General features: G+C 43.1%; 1 protein-coding gene across 1 annotated transcript in view; it reads left to right on the top strand.

Moving 5' to 3' along the window:
• Window positions 1–25,786, top strand: part of PARP8 (poly(ADP-ribose) polymerase family member 8) — a 345,285-nt gene that overhangs the window by 260,229 nt on the left and 59,270 nt on the right. The window contains 7 exon segments of the mRNA XM_040421265.1: window positions 1,457–1,523; window positions 9,668–9,790; window positions 11,947–12,280; window positions 12,282–12,453; window positions 12,456–12,502; window positions 15,059–15,112; window positions 25,032–25,127. Of these exon segments, the coding sequence (XP_040277199.1) occupies window positions 1,457–1,523; window positions 9,668–9,790; window positions 11,947–12,280; window positions 12,282–12,453; window positions 12,456–12,502; window positions 15,059–15,112; window positions 25,032–25,127 (893 nt within the window).

Here is a 25,786-nt window from a genome sequence, read left to right as displayed (position 1 = left end):
GGATGTTTTACTGTTGGCATGACACAGGACTGATGGTAGCGCTCTCCTTTTCTTCTCCGGACAAGCCTTTTTCCAGATGCCCGAAACAATCGGAAAGAGGCTTCATCTGAGAATATGACTTTGCCCCAGTCCTCAGCAGTCCATTCACCATGCTTTCTGCAGAAGATCAATCTGTCCCTGATGTTTTTTTTGGAGAGAAGTGGCTTCTTTGCTGCCCTTCTTGACACCAGGCCATCTTCCAAAAGTCTTCGCCTCACTGTGCGTGCAGATGCGCTCACACCTGCCTGCTGCCATTCCTGAGCAAGCTCTGCACTGGTGGCACTCCGATCCCGCAGCTGAATCCTCTTTAGGAGACGATCCTGGCGCTTGCTGGAGTTTCTTGGACGCCCTGAAGCCTTCTTAACAAGAATTGAACTTCTTTCCTTGAAGTTCTTGATGATCCTATAAATTGTTGATTGAGGTGCAATCTTAGTATCCACAATATCCTTGCCTGTGAAGCCATTTTTATGCAACGCAATGATGGCTGCACGCGTTTCTTTGCAGGTCACCATGGATAACAATGGAAGAACAATGATTTCAAGCATCACCCTCCTTTTAACATGTCAAGTCTGCCATTTTAACCCAATCAGCCTGACATAATTATCTCCAGCCTTGTGCTCGTCAACATTCTCACCTGAGTTAACAAGACGATTACTGAAATGATCTCAGCAGGTCCTTTAATGACAGAAATGAAATGCAGTGGAAAGTTTTTTTTTGGGATTAAGTTAATTTTCATGGCCAAGAAGGACTATGCAATTCATCTGATCACTCCTTATAACATTCTGGAGTATATGCAAATTGCTATTATAAAAACTTAAGCAGCAACTTTTCAAATTTCCAATATTTATGTAATTCTCAAAACTTTTGGCCACGACTGTACAAAATCCAGACCATGCTGAATGAACTGAACCGTTCCGATCACTGTTTCCAAGGATCGAAGATAAATTGCATTTACCTCTAAAATGAATTAATAAACCAGCAAATCTGTCTTTAATAAACCCTAAACAGGGTCAAACTGGTCAACAGAGGATCCTCTGGAGGTCTTAGGCCCTAACATAACAATGAGGTCCAGCAGAAGGTAACTCCGTTTGGATCTGACTTTAAGTCCAATCATTTGCCAATAGCAATACCAGCCACAGGTCATTGTATATTTAAGAGGTCAGTCCACTGGAATTCTTTGGCTCATAGCTTGGAGCTTTCTGAGCTATGTTAGGATCTCTCTATTAACTCACATGTAATATGGAAACTTCCACTTTGTGAACAAATCTGGGCATCTGAGCATCCATACCCCTTCTGATCTAAAGGAAAATTTCTGCATTTGTACTTTTCACACCTAAATGCTGTTTTCAATATCAAAAATATTCAAAAAGTTGAATGCTGTGGTGTATGCAGTCTAGTAATATGTCCTGTTTTCCAGTGCCAACGGTGGACGTGTTTCAGATATCTACAAAGGAGAAGTTTGGTTTAGGACACCAGTTGAAAAAGTAAGTTGAAGAAAAGTCCCAGAATATAATTTAATTATGGAGCTGTAGGCACGCCATGGTGTACAGCATCTTATTTCAGAGCACTGCTTGTAGGTTTAATACCTCTGTGATGTGGCATCCATTGGATGTTTTTTCTCTGTCATATTCCATATAAATCCAGCATGAGGAACCTCCCAGGGCTGTCATTAGGGGGTGTACTACCAGTGTGGTCATACAGTGCCCATCAGCTGCCACTACTGAAGGATGCACCACTAGCCCTGCTGGGCACTGGAATCACTGCGACTGGTTATAGTACGTACCCCTGTTACGTCTGGGGTTTTCACTGAACTGGCTGAGGAGTTTTACAACTAATAAGATCATTAAATACAAGACATTTTATTGGTATGCAATAAAGCCTATCCATGCATTCATATGTCCTGAGATAGTTTAATACTGCCTCATTTATTTCTAAGAGTCAGCATAGGTTAGTGTGAACTCATCCTACTTCACCTACCTAATTTTAATTGTGGGTGTCTACGTTTTTACACATTGTGTATAGCATTGATATGAGCCACACGCAAGGCCAGTTATACACGGCTTACATAGGGTTTAAAGAGGTTTTCCTGGGAGGATTATTAAAAGGCAAAAGGTCCAGAACATGGTTAAAATGAGAAAGAAACATTACCTCCACTGATCCTCCTCTCTACGTTTCAGCACTTCTCCAGTCCATGCAGCTCTGCACTTTCTGTTCAGGCTCAATGTACCAATACAGCTAGGAACGGCCTGCTCAGCCAATCAGATGTTGAGCTGGGACAGGAAGTGCAGAGCAGCGGGGACCGCAGCAGCATTGGAACAGCAGCAGCGGGGCATGATAGAGGCAGGGGCGGACATATGTAGACAACAGAGAGTCACTGTGCAAAAATAGTAAGTGGGCCCTTTGCCACTATAGTAGCGAGGAGCTCATCATAGTTCTTCTTGTTTCTTACTATGACTCTGTCAATCAGTCCTTCATCTAATGAATCAGAACCTATCAGAAATGTTGAGCCAAAGGAACCTTGGTGTCCTTTTTTGATGGTGGTATCACCCCTTCTTGCCTATAAGTGCCCCTGTGCAGCTTCATAGGCTTTATCAATGGTATGTCCACCCCTGGATCATGATTAGTAAGGCGTAAATAATTCTTAACATGTTGTGACCCTATTTTTTTTTTTAATTCTGTGGAAAACACCTGTAACTGGATCAGGCTATCATGGAGAAGTTCCCTCTTACTTTACAGGAAGATGTCCAAACTGTTCTAGCATCAGTGACAGTGACTTTAACCAATATTGTTCCATTTAATTCAGGACCCACTAGTATCCCTGATGGAGCCGCTGGAGCTCAACATAATGTGTTGGAACTTGTCAGCAATCACTATACAGGACATCCTGATCACCAGAGCGACTGCGTCAGATCATCTGGCAAATGTTGTCATATAAACCCTGGTCTGAGCATGTATATAACAGTGCCATTCTTCACAGTCGGGGCTGGGAACCCAGAGCTTGCACCTTCAGTCCCATATAGATCCCAAACCTATGAAGATGCAGCTGCACAGGACACATCTACATCCCCTAGGACCTAGGTTATTGATTTGATACTGCTATTATTGTATGGTGTACCATAAGGGAAGAGGCATCCAAAAATGGTACTAAAAAGTACCAACCAACCTAAGGCCGTCCCCTGAACCTGTGTGTGGGAGGCACAGGATGCTACAACTTAGGCTACTTTCACATCTGTGTTTTCTTTTCCAGTTTTGAGATCCGGCAGAGGATCTCAAAACCGAAGGAAAATGCTTCAGTTACCAGAACGGAACGGAGTGCACCAGAATGCATTCTGTTCCGTTCCATTGTGTTCCCATGCTGGACACAAAACTGCTGAACCATGTGTGGGATCCGTTTTTTTCGGACACAAAAAACTGTTCCAGCGCCCATTGACTTACATAGTATTTGATGCTGTATCATGCATGTTCATTTTTTATATAATGCAACCGGATCCATTCTGAACGGATGTAGCCGGTTGTATCATTCAAACGGATACGTTTTCCTTCGGTTTTGAGATCCTCTAGAAAACACAGATGTGTAAGTAGCCTTAGACCTGTGATGGCTAACCTCTGGCGCTCCATGTGGCAGTCGCAGCATTATGAAGTGCCTTTTGCGCTGTGGCATTAGAAGAATTTTGATATCTCTGACTTTTTAGTCTAACCAGACTGTCTATTACTCTGTAATCCCTCTAGCGCCGTTCTATGGAAGCAGTAGGTTTAAAGAGCACACCAAATGCTTGAAATAACTTCTTTATTAACTTTAACTTTTCTTCATATATAACAATGCCGCCTCCGCAGCAAATAGTCCATGTACAAAACACGTGTTGAAAAGATATCACAAAATGGCGGTATGCATAAGATGGTGGTTCATCTGTTCAATCTTTCAACATAAAATGGTGGATATATTTCTGTTTTGAGTATCTGTACTCTCACTTTAAGTTATTTAAGCACTTTATGATCTCTCTGAGAGGTATATCTGAGGTTAACCAATAGTTCACTTGCTCTACTTGGTTTGCAGTTTGCTCTATATAGTTGCTTATGATCTGGTAGGAGCAGTTCGCATTTGTATGCAATTTGTTTGGATTGTATGATTGTATGGCTCAGTAGTTCGTTTGTATGGTGGAACTGTAAGTAAACATACATATAACCAGTTCAGTATACAGTTCTAATCACTATATTAACAGTAGGAACATTATATAACAGTTTTAAATACCTATCTTGGCCTCTCTGCTTCCATAAAACACAGCTCTTAGTGGAGTGAATGTCTGTTCAGCTTCTCTCTCTCTCTCTGGTGAATAATGATTCCAGCAGCTCCTGCTAGGGGAATTTCCCACACAGGCTGTGTGTGAGGGGCTGGCTGTGATTGGTCAAAACTCCTGCTGTGTGTGAGGCTGGCTGAAATTGGTCTAGACTCCTGCCCAGCAACAACAGTTTAACTCTATGCTTTCTGTTGTTTCTGCTGTGTCATTGAGCTTACCTCACATCCATATAATGAATTTTAAAGGCATATTATCTTTTCTGCTTCTGTGAACACAATATATAACAGTTATATGACATCGAAACATGAAGTCACTGTAAAAAAAACTCTGCTTTTGTCTTTAACACACAAACATAGGAACTGTATTAAGGTTATTGGCAGGTCTAGCTGTATAAACAAACAAGCTATATTAGCAACCTAGGACAGGTCTTAGCTGGTCAGCTACACTCCAGCTGTGGTAAAACTACAACTCCCAAGATCTATACTTGCTTGGCTGTTCTCAGAACTCCATAGAAATGAATGGAGCATGCTGGAAGTTGTAGTTTTAGCACAGCTGGAGTGCCGGAGGTTAGCCATCACTGCCTTAGAGCTTGTACGGAGCCATGATACAGCAGTGTGCACGAGACCTTATAACTAGAGATGAGCACACTCATTCACCTGAGTCTGGTTCAGTTCATAATCCTCATCCATTATCATATTTTGGGCTAATTGATTAGACATGATCATTGCTTTTGCAAAGTAAATAATCTGGTTATTCTGAAAAATCATTGAATCAGTCAAATCAGATAACTGAATGGATCGATGCCTCTTCTGCAGCTATATTATACTTACAGTACAATTACCGGGTAATGAAGTAGTGGCCGGTTGTTGTTTAGTGTGATGCTTGGCTCTATAGCTCCACTTTATATTGTACCGTATATTAAACCTATAGTTTTAATTAAACCTATAGTTTTAAAACATAATATTATAACATTAAAATAAGCACAAAAGTCAGTTCTGTTGCTAAACTATGAGCGTCGGTCCACGTATTACAGAATCGCTGAGGCTTTTATCTGTGGATTTGCACAGATAAAACCTACAGTGGAATACAGATCTCGCACGTGAAATATTTGCCGTGTATTTGCTGTCTGCGCGGAAGTTCTGCTGCAATGCAGATTTTTCTGATGAATCTGATAAGTATAAGTAGCAGATGTGTTCCATATTTGCCCCATTGACTCCAATGTCACTTCAAAGTCCACTATGTCTGTAAATACAGATGACCAAATTGATTCAAAACAAATAAAATTTGACCTGAATTGTCTAAACAGTTTAGGTCAGAATCAAATTTTTTAGTGATTCGATTAAGATTAAATTTCCCAAAGTGGCATCAGGAATTTTTCAAATCATAAGACAGGAAAGATGAAGGAAGATCATGTGACCCCAGGGGGGGTGTGGGTATACACACCGGCAGGCATTTGCCACCAAAAGGTGAACATTTTTGGGACCATTTTATTTAAAGAGAACCTGTCATCAACTTTATGCTCCCCATACTAACGGCAGAATAAAGTGGACACAGGCGAGTTGATTTCAGCGGTCTGTCATTTCTAAGTTAAAAATAAGTGGCTGCCGAGAACAAACATCACAACCATTGCAGACTGGGCCTGGAAAAGAGTCAAGGCCACCTGAGAAGAGTCCTGGTTATTCATGATTTCCTGCTCTCCTGCCCACCTGCTGATGATTGACAGTCTTCTACCTAGTTATCTCCCTTTCTGTCTAGGAGAGAACTGCCAACCATCAACCTGAGTTGGTTACTGTCCTGTCACCAGGGATCCAAACTTTAACCACTTTCCGTCCGCCCATAGGATATAAACGTCCTATGGGTGGATCTCTATTTCTGAATGGATGTTCCAGAACGTCCGTTCAGAAACTGCAGCTGCACGCTAATCGTGCAGCTGCTGATCGGGTTGCCCGCTGTCAGTGACAGCAGGGCAACCCAGAGAGAAGGCAGGGACAGTGCCCAGGTGTCCCTGCCTTCTGCATCGCTGCATACACATCGCTCACCGAGCGCTGTGTATGCAGAGCAGGAAGCGCTATGCGCTTCCTGTTCCGGCCCGGCGGTCACGTCTTTCAGAGACCTCGATCAGCCCTGCACTGAGGCTGTACAGCGCTGTATTATGCTGTACAGCCTCTCTGGGGGGTGCATTTCTCCTGTAACTGGGGAGAAATCAACAGTGAAAAAAAAATGAAAAAGTGAAGTAAATGTCCCCCAGAGGTCTTGTATGACCTCATGGGGGACGAAAAGTGTAAAATAAAAATAAAAAAATAAAGGGTTGAAAAAATTAATAAAAAAAAGTTTCACATGTAAAAAAAAAAACAGTCCCCAAGTAAGGAATAAAAAAAAAAGTTAAAAATAGAAAAAAATAAAATAAATAGACATATTTGGTATTGGGTATTGCCGCGTCCGTAAAAAACAGCTCTATAAAAATATCACATGACCTAACCCCTCGGGTGAACACCGTAAAAAAAAAAAAAAAACTGTCAAAACAAGCAATTTTTGGCACCTTACATCACATAAGGTGCAACACCAAGTGATCAAAAACGCGTATGTCCCACAAAATGGTACTAATAAAACCGTCACCTCATCCCGCAAAAAATGAGCCCCTACATAAGAAAATCTCTCAAAAAATAAAAAAAACTATAGCTCTTAGAACATGGAGACACTAAAACATCATTTTTTTTGTTTCAAAATGCTATTATTGTGTTAAAGTGAAACAAATAAAAAAAGTATACATATTAGGTATTGCCGCGTCCGTAAAAACCAGCTCTATAAAAAATATCACATGAGCTAACCCTCAGATGAACACCGTAAAAAAAAAAAAAACTGTGTCAAAACAAGCAATTTTTGTCACCTTGCATCACAAAAGGTGCAACACCAAGTGATCAAAAACGTGTATGTCCCACGAAATGGTACCAATAAAACCGTCACCTCATCCCGCAAAAAATAAGCCCCTACATAAGAAAATCTCTCAAAAAATAAAAAAAACTATAGCTCTCAGAACATGGACACATTAAAAACATAATGTTTTTGTTTCAAAAATGCTATTATTGTGTAAAACTTTAATAAATGAGAAAAAGTATATATATTAGGTATCGCCACGTCCGTAACAATCTGCTCTATAAAAATGTCACTTGACTGAACCCCTCAGGTGAACGCTGTAAAAATAAATAAATAGAAACTGTGCTAAAACAACAATTTTTTGGTCACCTTGCCCATAAAGTGTTATAATGAATGATCAAAAAATCATATGTACCCAAAAATAGTACTAATAAAACTGGCACCTTATCCCCTAGTTTCCAAAATGGGGTCACTTCTTGGGAGTTTCTACTGTAAGGGTGCATCAGGGGGCTTCAAATGGGACATGGCATCTAAAAACCATGTGGAGTTCCTTTTCTTCTGCGCCCTGCCGTGTGCCCATACAGCAGTTTATGAGCACATGTGGGGTGTTTCTGTAAACCGCAGAATCTGGGTAATAAATATTGAGTTTTGTTTGGCTGTTAACCATCGATGTGTTAAAGAAACAATTGGATTAAAATGGAAAATCTGCCAAAAAAGTGAAATTTAAAAATTTGATCTCCATTTTCCTTTAATTCTTGTGGAACGCCTAAGGGTTAACAAAGTTTGTAAAATCGGTTTTGAATACCTTGAGGGGTGTAGTTTCTACAATGGGGTCATTTATGGGGTATCCACTATGTAGGCCCCACAAAGTGACTTCAGACCTGAACTGGTCCTTAAAAAGTGGGTTTTGGCAATTTTCTTACGTTTAGAATTGCTTCTAAACTTCTAAGGCTACTTTCACACCTGCGTTCAGGTGTCCGCTCGTGAGCTCCGTTTGAAGGGGCTCACGAGCGGTCCTGAACGCAGCCGTTCAGCTCTAATGCATCCTCAGTGGAGGCGGATCCGCTGAGAATGCATCCGCCTGCCAGCGTTCAGCCTCCGCTCCGCTCAGTGAGCGGACACCTGAACACTGCTTGCAGCGTTCGGGTGTCCGCCTGGCCGTGCGGAGGCGAGCGGATCCGTCCAGACTTATAATGGAAGTCAATGGGGACAGATCCGCTTGAAGATGACACCATATGGCTCAATCTTCAAGCGGATCCGTTCCCCATTGACTTTCAATGTAAAGTCTGGACGGATACGCTCAGACAACTTTCAGACTTAGAAAATTTTCTAAGTTATAATGCAGACAGATCCGTTCTGAACGGATGCGAACGTCTGCATTATCGGAGCGGATCCGTCTGATGAAACATCAGACGGATCCGCTCCGAACGCTAGTGTGAAAGTAGCCTAAGCCTTCTAACGTCCTAAAAAAATAAAATGACATTTCCAAAATGATGCCAACATAAAGTAGACATATGGGGAATGTTAAGTAATAAATATTTTATGAGGTATCACTTTGTTTAAAAGCAGAGAAATTGAAATTAGAAAATTGCAAATTTTTCAAATTTTTGGGTAAATTTGGGATTTTTTCATAAATAAAGGTGAAATATTTTGACTTAAATTTATGATTATCATGAAGTACAATGTGTAACGAGAAAACAATCTCTGAATGACTTGGATAAATAAAGGCGTTCCAAAGTTATTACCACATAAAGTGAGATATGTCAGTTTTGCAAAATTAGGCCTGGTCAGAAAGGGGGCAAATGGCCCAGATGGGAAGTGGTTAAGGAGCTCAGATTTTTTATTGAGTTTTTCATTTCAAACGGTTAAAGAAAGTACATTAGTTTGATTTGTTACAGCGTCAAGCAGAATACCATTATAATCAGGTAATCAAAGGGAAATATAAGTTCCAATTTAATACAATTATTCAGATAACATTCTTTATTTTATGTAAAGCATCATCCTATTCTTTATTGTGCTTCTCTCTAGTTATCTATCGTTTTGTTTATCTCATCTCTATCCTCATCTATCAGTTTATTTTTTCTCCTACATTTTACATACAGTACACAATACCTTTTTGGCCACACAAAGCGAGTACCAACTAGAAGGTTGCTTCATTGAGGAGCTCAGATTTTTTTCCCTGCGAGGGATGTGTTCAGTCATCATGTTTGCTGATCTCCATCACTCTGTCTATTCACAGTCCTCCGGGGGGTCAGTCTCTGGAGAACAGAACATTCACAGCAGGGGTGAGAGCAGTGAAATCTATGGGGGGCTCTGACGTGTACCCTGAGTCTTAAGCTGATAAATTGGACGACGGGGGGATGGGGCGATGGTTTTTGCCTAGAGTTCTCTTCCTAAGTAGACGGAATTGCACAGACAGGGATGTCTCTAAACTGATGCTGTTTTTGATGTTCGCACAGAATCATGCAGACATTTGTGACACAGCAATGGAAACAGAGCAAAGAAAAGTCAAACTGTTCGCACAAGAAGATATCGGACAAGAAGGTGAAGTCTCCTCTGCACATTTTTTCTACGTTGCGCAGGTAATGTAACCTTTAAATGTAATATAACCTTTATATTGCCTTATAATGTATCTGCATAAGGATTCACTGTAGTAAGGAAGTCACAGGGAAGCCTACTTGCTGACTGACTGTAATAACCTCCAGACCACAAGTTGTTCCCATCATCTGTTATCATTAAATGGACTCCTTGGACCAACTCTATAGTGTATCTCTATACTCCCTCTGGTTCCCCACTGTGTGCCACAAACCAGCAGCGTAATGCACAGAAAGGGCTAGTCCTGAAGTCCTCTCCATTATCTAGGCATGCTCAGGAGTCCTCCCCATTATTTACGCATGTTCAGGAGTCCTCTCCATTATGTATGCATGTTCAGGGGTCCTCTTCATTATGTACGCATGTTCAGGAGTCCTCTCCATTATGTACGCATGTTCAGGAGTCCTCTCCATTATTTACGCATGATAAGGAGTCCTCTCCATTATGTATGCATGTTCAGGGGTCCTCTTCATTATGTACGCATGTTCAGGAGTCCTCTCCATTATGTACGCATGTTCAGGAGTCCTCTCCATTATGTACGCATGTTCAGGAGTCCTCCCCATTATGTGTGCGTGCTCAGGAGTCCTCCCCATTATGTATGCATGCTCAGGAGTCCTCTCCATTATGTATGCATGTTCAGGAGTCCTCCCCATTATGTACGCATGTTCAGGAGTCCTCTCCATTATCTAGGCATGCTCAGGAGTCCTCCCCATTATGTGTGCGTGCTCAGGAGTCCTCTCCATTATGTACGCATGTTCAGGAGTCCTCCCCATTATGTACGCATGTTCAGGAGTCCTCTCCATTATGTACGCATGTTCAGGAGTCCTCTCCCATTATGTATGCATGTTCAGGAGTCCTCCCCATTATGTACGCATGCTCAGGAGTCCTCTCCATTATGTATGCATGTTCAGGAGTCCTCCCCATTATGTACGCATGTTCAGGAGTCCTCTCCATTATCTAGGCATGCTCAGGAGTCCTCCCCATTATGTACGCATGTTCAGGAGTCCTCCCAATTATGTACGCATGTTCAGGAGTCCTCTCCATTATCTAGGCATGCTCAGGAGTCCTCCCCATTATGTGTGCGTGCTCAGGAGTCCTCTCCATGCATTGCACAACTGGTTCATGGGTGCACAACAGAGAGCTAGATTGAATATACAGATTAAAATGACTGATGTGAACTCCATGTCAGGTGTACTGTTCATGTATTTCTGTAGTTAATAGGACTGGTCCAAGGACAGAGTCCCTTTAAAGGGGTTATCTGTTGAAAAAAATGTATCGCCTATTCACAGATTAGGTGACAAATGTATAATTGCTGGGGCCTCACTGATCTCTAGAATGCAGGTCCCTAGCTTCTCTTGCTCCTCTCTGCGGCAGGGAGTTATATGTGACCACCAGTCCACTTCAAACTTCTCTACAACTGCATGCTTGCAACAAGAAGAAAGGGGACCGTTGTAGTGATTAGTTGGGCCCGGTCTCTCAAAGATTATCCTATGGATTGTTGATTTAAATGTTTTTGTGGGAAAAACCCTTTAAAGGCACTATAATGAAAAAGTTATTTTCTAGATAGATAGATATGAGATAAATAGATACGAGATGGATAGATAGATAGATAGATAGATAGATAGATAGATAGATAGATAGATAGATATTGTATGTTAGTTCCTTAATCCAGCATCTCCAAATCTACAAAGTCTAATAATTCAGCACATAGTTCCCTAAGTGGAATTTCACAAGACCTGAAGAGTGGGCAAGAGCAAAATAAGAGTGGACAGAGAGAAGCAATGATGGGACGCCTCTAGTTTTCTGATGAAGACTGAAAAGTAATGGTAGCAGGTTTTGTTTTCTTCCTGAAGCTTCTCTACCGTTACATAGAAACATAGAATGTGTTGGCAGATAAGAACCATTTGGCCCATCTAGTCTGCCCAATATACTGAATACTATGAATAGCTGCTGCCCCTATCTTATATGAAGGTTAGCCTTATGCCTATCCCATTACTGGTGGGTTTAATATACCTGTATGTAATTGTTTAATAATCCAGAATATTTGATAACGCAGAACCTTCTAGGTCTTGGTGATGCTGCATCAAACTCTTTTGTTTTCAATATTATTGACAAGGTTGTAACTCCTATTTTTTACGTTTTAAAGGTCGCCAAGTTACCCCCCTCCTGGATGTGGTAAAAGCAAAGTCAAACTAAAGTCAGAACAAGATGGAATCTCTAAAACTCACAAGCTGCTGAGAAGGACTTGTTCTAGCACAGTCAAGGCTGAAGACATGTGTAACGCAAAATCCCACAGAAACTTTGGCCGCTCTCTGTCAAGTGACCCTAGAGCTGAGCAACCAATGGGCTTAAAACCACACAAACTTTTGAGCCGTCAGTGCTCCACAACCATTAAGCAGGAGGAATGCATTCACTGAAGCAACATAAACTCTCTAACCCGTTCTTGTTCTGGAGACCCCAGATGTGAGCACAACAGGCACCTTGAAGCCCCATAAACTATTAAGCAGGTCTTATTCTAGTAATCTTCGTATGGAAGAATTAGATGGACTTAAGAACCACAAACTTCTCAGCAAGTCTTACTCCAGTGCCCCCAAAACATCAAAAATGGACCTTTTGAAGGAACCTATCGCAGAGGGCAGGCGGCTCTCTCTTACTCAGGGCTGATTGGTATATTAACGCCAGCTGCATCTTCACAACCTGCTGTGGTACACTGGTATTATTGATGGGCACTTTTCTTAGATAGTGCCCATAACGTATAATGCAATATATGACAATGAGGGAACGTTATTTGTCGTTGCCTGTAGGCCTTTATGCTGATCCTTCCTCCATAGCTTCAGGCTTGAGATGATCTTCAACCCTTAGGCTGTAGTATTTACAAGATGTTTTCAGAACAATGGAAGTCTATGGGCATACAGATGTAGCAGGGGTAACACACACACTCTTAACTCAAATTTCTTAACTCATCGTGTTATCTTGAAACAAAAGCCATTGAAAAGCAATTGCTTAACGCATTTAGTTTAGGTTACATGTCTCATAAAGCATGTGTGTTAACCCTGCTACATCCGTATTCACATGGCTATTTTTGTTTTAACAGATAGTTAACGGCAGTCAAAAAATAGAACATGTCCTATTTGTTCCTTTTTTCTGGAACAACAGCCCCCATATAATCGAAGGGGACTGTTTTTGATGGTGTATTTCTGGCGCAGATTGCGGCCTAAAGGTCCATGGCGCCGCAAGCTGCGACTTCTCCCTACTCACGCCAGGTCTGAAAAAGTGGGCATGGCGTGGGCAGGGATGGACCGGCAGGCCCGTCTCATTTACAACTTTCCACGCCTGTTTTAGGTGTAGAAAATGGTACAAATGTAAGACAACTAGGAAGTTGCTGCTGCTGCTTCTCCCCGTGCGTGGATAAAAACATCCGGTGTCGGGGAGGGCGGGGACGGGGACGAGCCTCCCTAGTGTCACCCGCGATGCTAGGGAAGCTCGTCCCTGTCAACGCCTGCCATTGGCTGCTCCCCCCGACACCGGATGTTTTCATCCGCACACAGGGAGAAGCAGCAGCGGCGGTGCAGGGACCAGGAGCAGCGCAGGGAGCCGTGTAAGTATATTCAGTGTGAGTGGCCTGGGCAAATGGGGGACATTTAATAGTCTTGGATAACCCCTTTAAGACCAGCGTCTAAACCGCCAGTCTTAATAAATTGTCCCTATATTTTTAATCAAAATTGGTCCAAAATTCTGCACTGATTATTTTATTAATATGGCTTTATAGTGATAAAAAAGTTCAGTTTTATGATGTAAAATCCGCAGCATAGATCTACATTTACAAAATAAATCTGTAGAATGAGGTCCCCCACCCCTTGTACCATCTGGAGAAGCAGGATGTGGCTTTTCATTCACTTCTATGGGAGTTACTGCCTAAAATGTTTCCATCAAAGTGAGTGGGGAGAGTCGCACAGATACGCAGTCACCTCCACATTTATCTTCCGCTCTGCTTGGATGAATGGAGAGGTCAGTTGCTGTAGAGTCTGGGGAACCTGTTCTGCAGTTTGGTTACTGTTAAATACCCATTTAAAAGGGTTTCCCACAAATTAATATTCATTTACAGCAACAGGTTTTATACCTGTTCCTATACATTGTTGTTATGTCGCCCCCTGGTGTTTGATTTCCTCTCAGAGCGTCCATCTAATATGTTCAGTGGTGGTGGTCACACATGCTCAGTAGCTCAGTCCCATCATCTGGATCCTCTTCTACATGGATGGTCGAGTGATTCCTGCTATTGTACAGAGCAGCGCTAGAAGCAGCTCCTCCTCTCCTGCACTGGACACATTAAGTGGACATTCAGAATGAAATGAACACCAGGGGGCGCCATAAATATGTAAGAGAGAGGATCATTTGTTTTTAAAGGTCCCAATGGTTGTCTGATCTAACAGCTTATAATATTATTTAATTGTGGGACAACTCCATGAAAAAATTCAACGCAAGAATTTCGAACTAAAGACGGCATAATGAGATGGAGGTCCATTTAAGCCATACGTGGTTACTGAGACTTCTAAAAAGTGTGGGCAGGTGACTGTGGACAAGAACTTTAATGAAAGCATGTATGGACTTCTATAGCTACTTTATGTTCCATCTCCAGTATTCAGCTGCTCGGTCACACTGTAGGGTGGCAGTAAGGGTGTCCACATGGAATGGGTCCACTGTGGATTTTCCAGTGCAGAAAAAGTATCCGCTAATATTCTAGAAAAATCTGGACAAAAATGGTTTGACTTTTTGTTGCAGAATCCATAGCGTGATGTGCTGATTCAACCCTCTGCTCACAAAGCCTGGCCAACATGTGGGACGTGGAATTCCAGCGCGTGCTCATGTCGCACAACAGTCGGTGAGCTGGCAATTGCAAGCGCTGCTGCAGCGTTGCCAGACCGGCGGCAGCTGTAGATGACTTTCGGAAATGGGCACACACGCGGCGCACCTTTACCTGCTCTGTAGAGCACCCGAGCATGCCAAAGTGTTCTACTCGAGCACCAGAGCTCTTTGGTGCTCGATCAACACTAGTTATACAGATTTTTGGTGTAATAAACTGAGGCAAAAATGTTCTGCGATCTTTTCAAATCAAGGCAAAAAAAACATAACATGACCGCGATTCGTGAATAAGCCCTGACCTTACAATGAGTCACAGATTCTCATTAGTGAAATGAATAGTGGTGCTTCAATTTGTGAAAATAATAAAATCTGTGCATGTTATTCATCTTTTATTGTAGCTAACCAGTGGTGCAAAAAGTGTTCCGGTGCGAGGGCATGGATTCCTTGTGCAGGTATGACCTCAGATGTTCAGCATCATGTCTGCAATCATGTTCCTTATGTTGTACGATGGAGCTTACATTTCACTTTTCTCAATCACAGGCAGACACAATATACAGTATATGAGATAATGCCCCTCCCCCACTAGACTATAAGAATATTAAGTCACGGAATTAGGCCACTTGAATGGGTCCGCAAATCCGGAGATGCTGTGTGGAACGGAACCACGGAACGGAAGCACTACGGAGTGCTTTCGTGGGGTTCCATTCCGTGCTTCCGTTCCGCAAAAAGATAGAACTTGTCAAGTGAATGGGTCCGCGATCCACATGCGGCTGGCCCACGGTCCGCGCCCGTGCATTGCAGACCGCAATTTGCCATCACACGTTCGTGTGAAAGAGGCCTAAAGCTGTAGGCTAAGTACATGTGGGTGGGTTACAATTTGTAGTAGGGGGTACTGTATGGTATGCTTTATGGTACAGATCTTCTTAGTGAAAAGTATGGGGAGCATCTTCTCTGCCATTGGTGGATTGATATGAAACATCCACATTATTTTCAAAAAGAAAGTCTTAAGTTTTAAGGGAGTCAGGCTTTACAGAAAGTATCTTTTTGGCCCTGAGTGGTATGAGTGGCACCCTACTCTCTGGATAGGTCATCAGTATCTGAATGATGGGGGTCCGACACCCGGGACCCCCGCCGATAAACTGTTTAAGAAAGCACTGGCACTCCTGTGAGCGCAGCGGTCTTCTCCGTGCTTCCCAAGCACAGAAACGTACATTGTATAGTGGCTGTGTTTGTTATCACGCTCAGCCCCATTCACTTCAATGATGCTGAGCTGTGCCTAGGCCACGTGACCGATGAATGCAGTGTCACTCGGCCTAGGAGAATCTGGGAGAAGCCGCGGCGCTACTGAAATGCCTTCTCAAACAGCTGATCGATGGGGGTACTAGGTGTCAGACCCCCCACCAATCAGATACCGATGACCTATGCAGAGGATAGGTCATCAGTTCTAAAGTCTCAGAAAACATCAATCTTGACTGGCAACAGACTTAGGCTGGTTTAACACGGGCGTTGCGGGTGCGTTGCGGTAAAAGATGCGGGTGCGTTGCGGGAACATGCGCGATGTGATGCGTTTTGCACGCGCATGAGAAAAATCGGCATGTTTGGTACCCAAATCCGAAATTCTTCACAGAAGTTCGGGTTTGGGTTAGGTGTTGTGTAGATTGTATTATTTCCCCTTATAACATGGTTATAAGGGAAAATAATAGCATTACTAAATACAGAATGCATAGTAAAATAGGGCTGGAGGGGTTAAAAATAAAAAAATAAAAATTTAACTCACCTTAATCCACTTGTTCGCGCAGCCCGGCTTCTCTTCTTTCTTCTTTCTTCAGGACTTGGTAAAGGACCTTTGATGATGTCACTGCGCTCATCACATGGTCCATCACATGATCTTTTACCATGGTGGTGGATCATGTGACGGACCATGTGATGAGCGCAGTGACGTCATCACAGGTCCTTTTCCTACTGCACAGCAAAGATGAAGACAGAAGAGAAGCCAGGCTGTGCGAACAAGTGGATTAAGGTGAGTTAAATTATTGTAATTTTTTTAACCCCTTCAGCCCTATTGTACTATGCATTCTGTATTAAGAATGCTATTATTTTCCCTTATAACCATGCTCATCTGCACAGCCCCATTGAAGTGAATGGGTCCGGATTCAGTGCGGGTGCAATGCGTTCACCTCACGCATTGCACCCGTGCGGAAATCTCGCCCTTGTGAAAGGGGCCTTAGTGGTTACAGTCTTTCAGTGAAGACACAGGTTTAGAGGCAACATATGAAATAGGTACACTGTCTCTTTATGTGGCAATAGGTAAATATAAAACATCCCTTTAAGAGGCAATAGCTTGGGTTGCATCCAGCTCCTGGTCTCCTTAGGCCTCTTTCACACTTGCGTTGTCCGGATCCGGCGTGTACTCCACTTGCCGGAATTACACTCCGGATCCGGAAAAACGCAAGTGTACTGAAAGCATCTGAAGACGGAACCGTCTTCAAAATGCTTTCAGTGTTACTATGGCAGCCAGGACGCTATTGAAGTCCTGGCTGCCATAGTAGGAGCGGGGAGCGGGGGAGCAGTATACTTACAGTCCGTGCGGCTCCCGGGGCGCTCCAGAATGACGTCAGAGCGCCCCATGCGCATGGATGACGTGTCCAATGCGATCACATGATCCATGCGCTTGGGGCACCCTGACGTCACTCTGGAGCGCCTGGGGAGCCGCACGGACGGTAAGTATACTGCTCCCCCGCTCCCCACTACACTTTACCATGGCTGCCAGGACTTTAGCGTCCCGGCAGCCATGGTAACCTTTCAGAAAAAGCTAAATGTCGGCTCCGGCAATGCGCCGAAACGACGTTTAGCTTAAGGCCGGATCCGGATCAATGCCTTTCAATGGGCATTAATTCCGGATCCGGCATTGCGGCAAGTGTTCCGGATTTTTGGCCGGAGCAAAAAGCGCAGCATGCTGCAGTATTTTCTCCGGCCAAAAAACGTTCCGTTCCGGAACTGAAGACATCCTGATGCATCCTGAACGGATTTCACTCCATTCAGAATGCATTAGGATAAAACTGATCAGGATTCTTCCGGCATAGAGCCCCGACGACGGAACTCTATGCCGGAAGAAAAGAACGCAAGTGTGAAAGAGCCCTTAGGCCCCTTTCACATGAGCATGACGGATTAGGGTCCGGATGCGTTCAGTGAAACTCACACTATTTTGCAAGAAAGTTCAGTCAGTTTTGTTCAGTTTTTTCCGCGCGGGTGCAATGCGTTTTGATGCGTTTTTCACGCGCGTGATAAAAAACTGAAGGTTTACAAACAACATCTCCTAGCAACCATCAGTGAAAAACGCATCGCACCCGCACTTGCTTGCGGACGCAATGCGTTTTTCACGCAGCCCCATTCACTTCTATGGGGCCAGGGCTGCGTGAAAAACGCAGAATATAGAACATGCTGCGATTTTCACGCAATGCAGAACTGATGCGTAAAAAACAACGCTCATGTACACAGACCCATTGAAATGAATGGGTCAGGATTCAGTGCGGGTGCTATGCGTTCATGTCACGCATTGCACCCGCGCGGAAAACTCGCTCGTGTGAAAGGGGCCTTAGGCCCTTTTCACACGGGCGTTGAGCATTGGGGCCGGATGCGTTCAGGGTGCGTTCAGTGAAACTCGCACCACTTTGCAAGTAAGTTCAGTCAGTTTTGTCTGCAATTATATTCAGTTGTTCAGATTTTTCCGCGCGGGTGCAATGCGTTTTGATGCGTTTTTCACGCGCGTGATAAAAAACTGAAGGTTTACAAACAACATCTCTTAGCAACCATCAGTGAAAAACGCATCGCATCCGCACTTGCTTCACTTCTATGGGGCCAGGGCTGCGTGAAAAACGCAGAATATAGAACATGCTGCGTCTTTCACGCGACGCAGAACTGATGCGTGAAAAAAAAACGCTCATGTACACAGACTCATTGAAATGAATAGGTCAGGATTCAGTGCGGGTGCTATGCGTTCACGTCACGCATTGCACCCGCGCGGAAATCTTGCCCGTGTGAAAGGGGCCTTACAGTTCTGGAATGTATTGGATAACACTGGCAGCCTATTTCTCATACATGCCTTGGCTGCCTCCAGGTTCCAGGGGCTAAGCAGCGTATTGCTACCCTTCAGTTCTGGCCTCAAATCCTCCACAATATTCAGCTTTAAATACCCTAGCTAGTCCCTGCGGTGTTTTATGTAGCCTTATTACTTGTGACAATCACCTCCACTATCTACAGTAGTTAGTTACTTACAGGATTAATGCTGGCTTTGTTACCAATAGGGACTTGCCAGCTCTCTGTTCCATCTCCTGTTTCCTACTGGCCATGAGATCTGCAGAGCATGTGCCCTCACTACATATTTAAAGGTATTCTGTCACCTTGTTTTCGGTTATAGAGCTGCAGACATGCACGGCTAGATCGCCGCTAGCATGTCCGCAATATACCGGTCCTATAGGGCTGTGTGCTTTTATTTTGTTTAAAAAATGATTTTAGAGATATGTAAATGAGTCTTGTAAGGTGCCCAAGGGGCTGTACGAACCTTCCTGGTGCCCAGCATCGCGAGATTACAGCACTCTCACTGTGACGAAAGGAGGAGATTCGGAGGACGCAGGCGGTGCTGGGCTCCTTCACAGGGGGCGTGGCTGGGCACCAGGAAGGTTACTACAGCCCCTTGGGCACCTTACAAGACTCATTTACATATCTCTGAAATCATTTTTTAAACAAAATGAAAGCACACAGCCCTTTAGGACCGGTATATTGCGGACATGCTAGCGGCGATCTAGCCGTGCATGTCCGCAGCTCTATAACCGAAAACGAGGTGACAGAATCCCTTTAAGGACCTTATGCAGATCAGTTCATGTGACTCAAAGGGTATTATAGCCACACGTATCATCCATCAGTAATAATACCATTGGTCCGTAGATGTCACCATACCCTAAGTGTTGCACAGGCATATTTTCAATGGATGAAGTACTGTATGATATTATATTGCACTATAATTTACATATATGTAAATGCGATATAACATCATACACCATCCACCCCATCCTGCCCAAGATATATTGCTTCCCTAGCTTCCCCATCTGCAACATTTTCCACTAATAGGGTGCGTTCACAGGACCGTGCTGCAGGCCATAAACCACAGGTCCGCAAAACACGGGCACCAGCCACCAGAATTACACATCACGATGCAGACCTATTGACTTCAATGGATCTGTGATCCGCAAGATATGGCGAAAGATAGGACATATCCAATCTTTTGTGGTGCGGAAGCACAGACCCAGAAGCCCACTGAAAGACACATTAGACCTTCTGTGGGCTTCAGGGTCTGTGCTTCCATGCCGCCAAAGATAGGACATGTCCTTTCTTTCGCCGTATTTTGCGCATTGCATACCCATTAAAGACTATAGGTCCACACCGCAGTGCATAGTTCACACGGCCAGCCTGCAGCTCGGGCCCAGCAGCCCAGTGGTGTGAATGTAGCTTTAGGCTGTTCATGTCTTGTGCACACAGGACATTTTATCCTCCTGCCCTTTTGGAACCCTGGCTGGCATTTCCCAGCAGCATAAGACCCACGGAGAACATAAATGACACATCTCATTACACAGAAAACATTGCATGTCATACATCATTGCAAGCACATGGCACAGTTAAGTGTACGGAGATAAAATACAGTATGTAACTAGCAATCCCTTAAAGGGATTGTCTCACTTCAGCAAATGGCATTTATCATGTAGAGAAAGCCACTTACTAATGTATTGTGATTCATCATATCGGAAGATTGGAAATTGGCAAATGTCGTGCCCATTCACAAGAAAGGTAGTAGGGAGGAATCGAGCAACTATAGACCAGTGAGTCTGACATCAATAGTAGGCAAATTAATGGAAACCCTATTAAAGGATAGGATTGTGGAACATCTAAAATCCCATGGATTGCAAGATGAAAAACAACATGGGTTTACTTCAGGGAGATCATGTCAAACAAATCTTATAGATTTTTTTGACTGGGTGAATAAAATAATAGACGGTGGAGGTGCAGTAGACATCGCATATCTAGATTTTAGTAAGGCTTTTGACACTGTTCCACATAGAAGACTTATCAATAAACTGCAGTCATTGAGCATGGACTCCCATATTGTTGAGTGGATTAGGCAGTGGCTGAGTGACAGACAACAGAGGGTTGTAGTCAATGGAGAACATTCAAAACAAGGTCATGTTACCAGTGGGGTTCCACAGGGATCTGTACTGGGACCGATTTTGTTTAATATCTTCATAAGTGATATTGCAAAAGGCCTCGCTGGTAAGGTTTGTCTTTTTGCTGATGACACAAAGATATGTAACAGGGTTGATGTTCCTGGAGGGAAACGCCAAATGGAAAAGGATTTAGGAAAACTAGAAGAATGGTCAGAACTCTGGAAACTGAAATTTAATGTGGATAAGTGCAAGATAATGCACCTGGGGCGTAAAAACCCAAGGGCAGAATATAGAATATTTGACACAGTCCTGACCTCAGTATCTGAGGAAAGGGATTTAGGAGTAATTATTTCAGAAGACTTAAAGGTGGGAAGACAATGTAATAGAGCAGCACGAAATGCCAGCAGAATGCTTGGATGTATAGGGAGAGGTATAAGCAGTAGAAAGAGTGAAGTGCTTATGCCGCTGTACAGAACACTGGTGAGACCTCACTTGGAGTATTGTGCGCAGTACTGGAGGCCATATCTCCAGAAGGATATAGATACTCTAGAGAGAGTTCAGAGAAGAGCTACTAAACTAGTACATGGATTGCAGGATAAAACTTACCAGGAAAGGTTAAAGGACCTTAATATGTATACAGGGAGTGCAGAATTATTAGGCAAGTTGTATTTTTGAGGATTAATTTTATTATTGAACAACAACCATGTTCTCAATGAACCCAAAAAACTCATTAATATCAAAGCTGAATATTTTTGGAAGTAGATTTTAGTTTGTTTTTAGTTTTAGCTATTTTAGGGGGATATCTGTGTGTGCAGGTGACTATTACTGTGCATAATTATTAGGCAACTTAACAAAAAACAAATATATACCCATTTCAATTATTTATTTTTACCAGTGAAACCAATATAACATCTCAACATTCACAAATATACATTTCAGACATTCAAAAACAAAACAAAAACAAATCAGTGACCAATATAGCCACCTTTCTTTGCATGGACACTCAAAAGCCTGCCATCCATGGATTCTGTCAGTGTTTTGATCTGTTCACCATCAACATTGCGTGCAGCAGCAACCACAGCCTCCCAGACACTGTTCAGAGAGGTGTACTGTTTTCCCTCCTTGTAAATCTCACATTTGATGATGGACCACAGGTTCTCAATGGGGTTCAGATCAGGTGAACAAGGAGGCCATGTCATTAGATTTTCTTCTTTTATACCCTTTCTTGCCAGCCACGCTGTGGAGTACTTGGACGCGTGTGATGGAGCATTGTCCTGCATGAAAATCATGTTTTTCTTGAAGGATGCAGACTTCTTCCTGTACTACTGCTTGAAGAAGGTGTCTTCCAGAAACTGGCAGTAGGACTGGGAGTTGAGCTTGACTCCATCCTCAACCCGAAAAGGCCCCACAAGCTCATCTTTGATGATACCAGCCCAAACCAGTACTCCACCTCCACCTTGCTGGCGTCTGAGTCGGACTGGAGCTCTCTGCCCTTTACCAATCCAGCCACGGGCCCATCCATCTGGCCCATCAAGACTCACTCTCATTTCATCAGTCCATAAAACCTTAGAAAAATCAGTCTTGAGATATTTCTTGGCCCAGTCTTGACGTTTCAGCTTGTGTGTCTTGTTCAGTGGTGGTCGTCTTTCAGCCTTTCTTACCTTGGCCATGTCTCTAAGTATTGCACACCTTGTGCTTTTGGGCAGTCCAGTGATGTTGCAGCTCTGAAATATGGCCAAACTGGTGGCAAGTGGCATCTTGGCAGCTGCACGCTTGACTTTTCTCAGTTCATGGGCAGTTATTTTGCGCCTTGGTTTTTCCACACGCTTCTTGCGACCCTGTTGACTATTTTGAATGAAACGCTTGATTGTTCGATGATCACGCTTCAGAAGCTTTGCAATTTTAAGAGTGCTGCATCCCTCTGCAAGATATCTCACTATTTTTGACTTTTCTGAGCCTGTCAAGTCCTTCTTTTGACCCATTTTGCCAAAGGAAAGGAAGTTGCCTAATAATTATGCACACCTAATATAGGGTGTTGATGTCATTAGACCACACCCCTTCTCATTACAGAGATGCACATCACCTAATATGCTTAATTGGTAGTAGGCTTTCGAGCCTATACAGCTTGGAGTAAGACAACATGCATAAAGAGGATGATGTGGTCAAAATACTCATTTGCCTAATAATTCTGCACGCAGTGTAGCTTGGAAGAAAGAAGAGACAGAGGGGATATGATAGAAACTTTTAAATACATAAAGGGAATCAACTCGGTAAAGGAGGAGAGCATATTTAAAAGAAGAAAAACTACCACAAGAGGACACAGTTTTAAATTAGAGGGGCAAAGGTTTAAAAGTAATATCAGGAAGTATTACTTTACTGAGAGAGTAGTGGATGCATGGAATAGCCTTCCTGCAGAAGTGGTAGCTGCAAATACAGTGAAGGGGTTTAAGCATGCATGGGATAGGCATAAGGCCATCCTTCATATAAGATAGGGCCGGGGGCTATCCATAGTATTCAGTATATTGGGCAGACTGGATGGGCCAAATGGTTCTTATCTGCCGACACATTCTATGTTTCTATGTTTCTATATTGTCTCCTTTGCTAGACAAATTTTTCCATCACATTATACATTACTCGTTTCCATGGTTACGACCACCCTTCAATCCAGCATTGGTGGCCATGCTTGCACACTATAGGAAAAAGTGCCGGCCTATGTGTGCTCCTGTGGTCCCGGTCAGCAGACCTCTTATTAAAGGGGCTTCTGGGGCTATGGTATTGGTAAGGATGGGTCATCAGTGTCAGAGTCTGGAAAACTGCTTTAATTCACCCACCTTCTAATGATACTGTGTTGACTTTGCTCATTCTGTCACAGTCTAAACAGCAAAGCTGACAAATGCAGAGAAGAAAATGGAAAGTGTTAGGATGCCTGCACATGGGGCGGAAAAATGGCAGCGACATACAGTACCAGCAAAGTATTGACCTGCTATGTGAATTTTGAAATCCTATGCATGTCAGTTGTTGCGTTTTTTTCTGTGTGAATTTCACCTTTTTCAGAGGAAGGGTGAGATCTGAGGAAAATCTGCATCACATCTGCCCCAAAAATCTAATAAAAAGCATCAAAACGCTGTAACAGATTTATGTAGGTTTTTTGTGCGATTTTGGTACGGATTACATGTAGATTTTTTGCACATAAATCTGCACCGTGTGCAGCCACCCTTTCACACAGTGTTTGGTCAGTGTTTGATCAGTGATTTTCATCGGGGATTCTAAGCCAAAAGCAGGAGTGGAGGCTACACAGAGATGAAGTTTAATGAAACCTGTGCACCTATGTTTTGGACCCGCATCTGCACCTGGTTTAGGCTCACAATCAGTGATGGAAATCACTGATCAAACACTGACTGTGTGAAAGTGGCCTAACCCTATTGTATTTTCTCTAGTACCGGCTATAAAAGAAGAAATATTTTAAAGGGGGTGTCACTTCAGCAAATAGCGTTTATTATATAGAGCAGGGATCAGCAACCTTTGGCACTCCAGCTGTTGTGAAACTACAATTCCCAGCATGCTTCTTCCATTTCTATGGGAGTTCTGAGAACAGCAGTCCAAGTATGCATGCTGGGAGTTGTAGTTTCATAACAGCTGGAGTCCCGGAGGTTGTCTACCCCTGATATAGAGACAGACAGTACAAGACACTTACTAATGTATTGTGATTGTCCATATTGCCTCCTTTGCTGGCGGGATTCATTTTTCCATCACATGATACACTGCTTGTTTCCATGGTTACGACCACTCTGCAATCCATCAATGGAGGTCATGCTTGCACACTATAGTAAAAAAAGCTGGCCTATGTGCACTCCCATGTTCCCGGCCACCAAAGATGGAAAATGAATCCAGCCGGCAAAGGAGGCAATATGGACAATCACAATACATTAGTAAGTGCCTGGTATTAACTTCTTTTACATAATAAATGCTATTTCCTGAAGTGACACAACCCATTTAAGATTATTTAACATGGATAGTTGCATTTTTTTTTTCAAATGGTAAATGTTTTTTAAAGAATTTTATTTTATGATAAAAACTATTCAAATAATGTCATGTTCTGATGCTTGCAATATTTTTTTTGTCTTCTGCTTTTTTTTTATTGTTCTCCTCTTTTTAGACAATAGAGTTTGCTGAGCAAAGAATACCTGTGCTAAACGAGTACTGTGTGGTTTGTGATGAACCCCATGTATTTCAAAATGGACCAATGCTGAGGGTAAGCGCCCTTTACATCATGGACTGAATGCATAACTGGTAATGTAATTTAACTTATTCAGTCATTCCAAACCTATGCCTGTTTCTGGGAGGGCTAGGTCTAGGAGTGTAGGTAACAGATTCAGAGATAGTAGTTATAACTAGGCCCTGGTGCTTAAAGGGGTTGTCCGAGTTATGTAACAAAAAATAAAGTAAATCTGATGGTCTGCAATATATACATAGGTTAAGCAAGTTGTAGACACAAAAAAAGTATATTTACTTATTTCCCTGGTGCTGTTCTGGCCCTTTGTTTACATGCAGTTGCAGAGCTGTGGGAGCGTCTAACAATAATCTCTGAGGTTTTCCTCATGAATACTTGTGGGTGTCAACAAAGACTGCCTTTCACCTCCTCCGGATCGGCAAAGGGAGTTAATAAAATTGCTGCCCTGCCTGCAGTCTGTCTGCTGGGATACTCATGTTGTATGTGTGGGACTATAAGTCCCAGCTGTACAGTTCAATAACATTTCTGATACACACAGGATCTTCCCCCTACCTGTTCTTGTGCAATGTTCAGCAGACACTTCCTGACAGCCAGCAGAAGAGTACAGAGGAGAGAACTCCTCTGGTCTCTTTCAGCTCTTTGTCTGTAGGGTGGAGAAGGGAAGATCCTGTGCACAGCAT

The sequence above is a fragment of the Bufo bufo genome, chromosome 2 (assembly GCF_905171765.1).
Source record: "Bufo bufo chromosome 2, aBufBuf1.1, whole genome shotgun sequence".
NCBI lineage: Eukaryota > Metazoa > Chordata > Amphibia > Anura > Bufonidae > Bufo > Bufo bufo.
The sequence above is the reverse complement of the archived record's forward strand: the minus strand, read 5'-3'. Positions and strand labels throughout refer to the sequence as shown.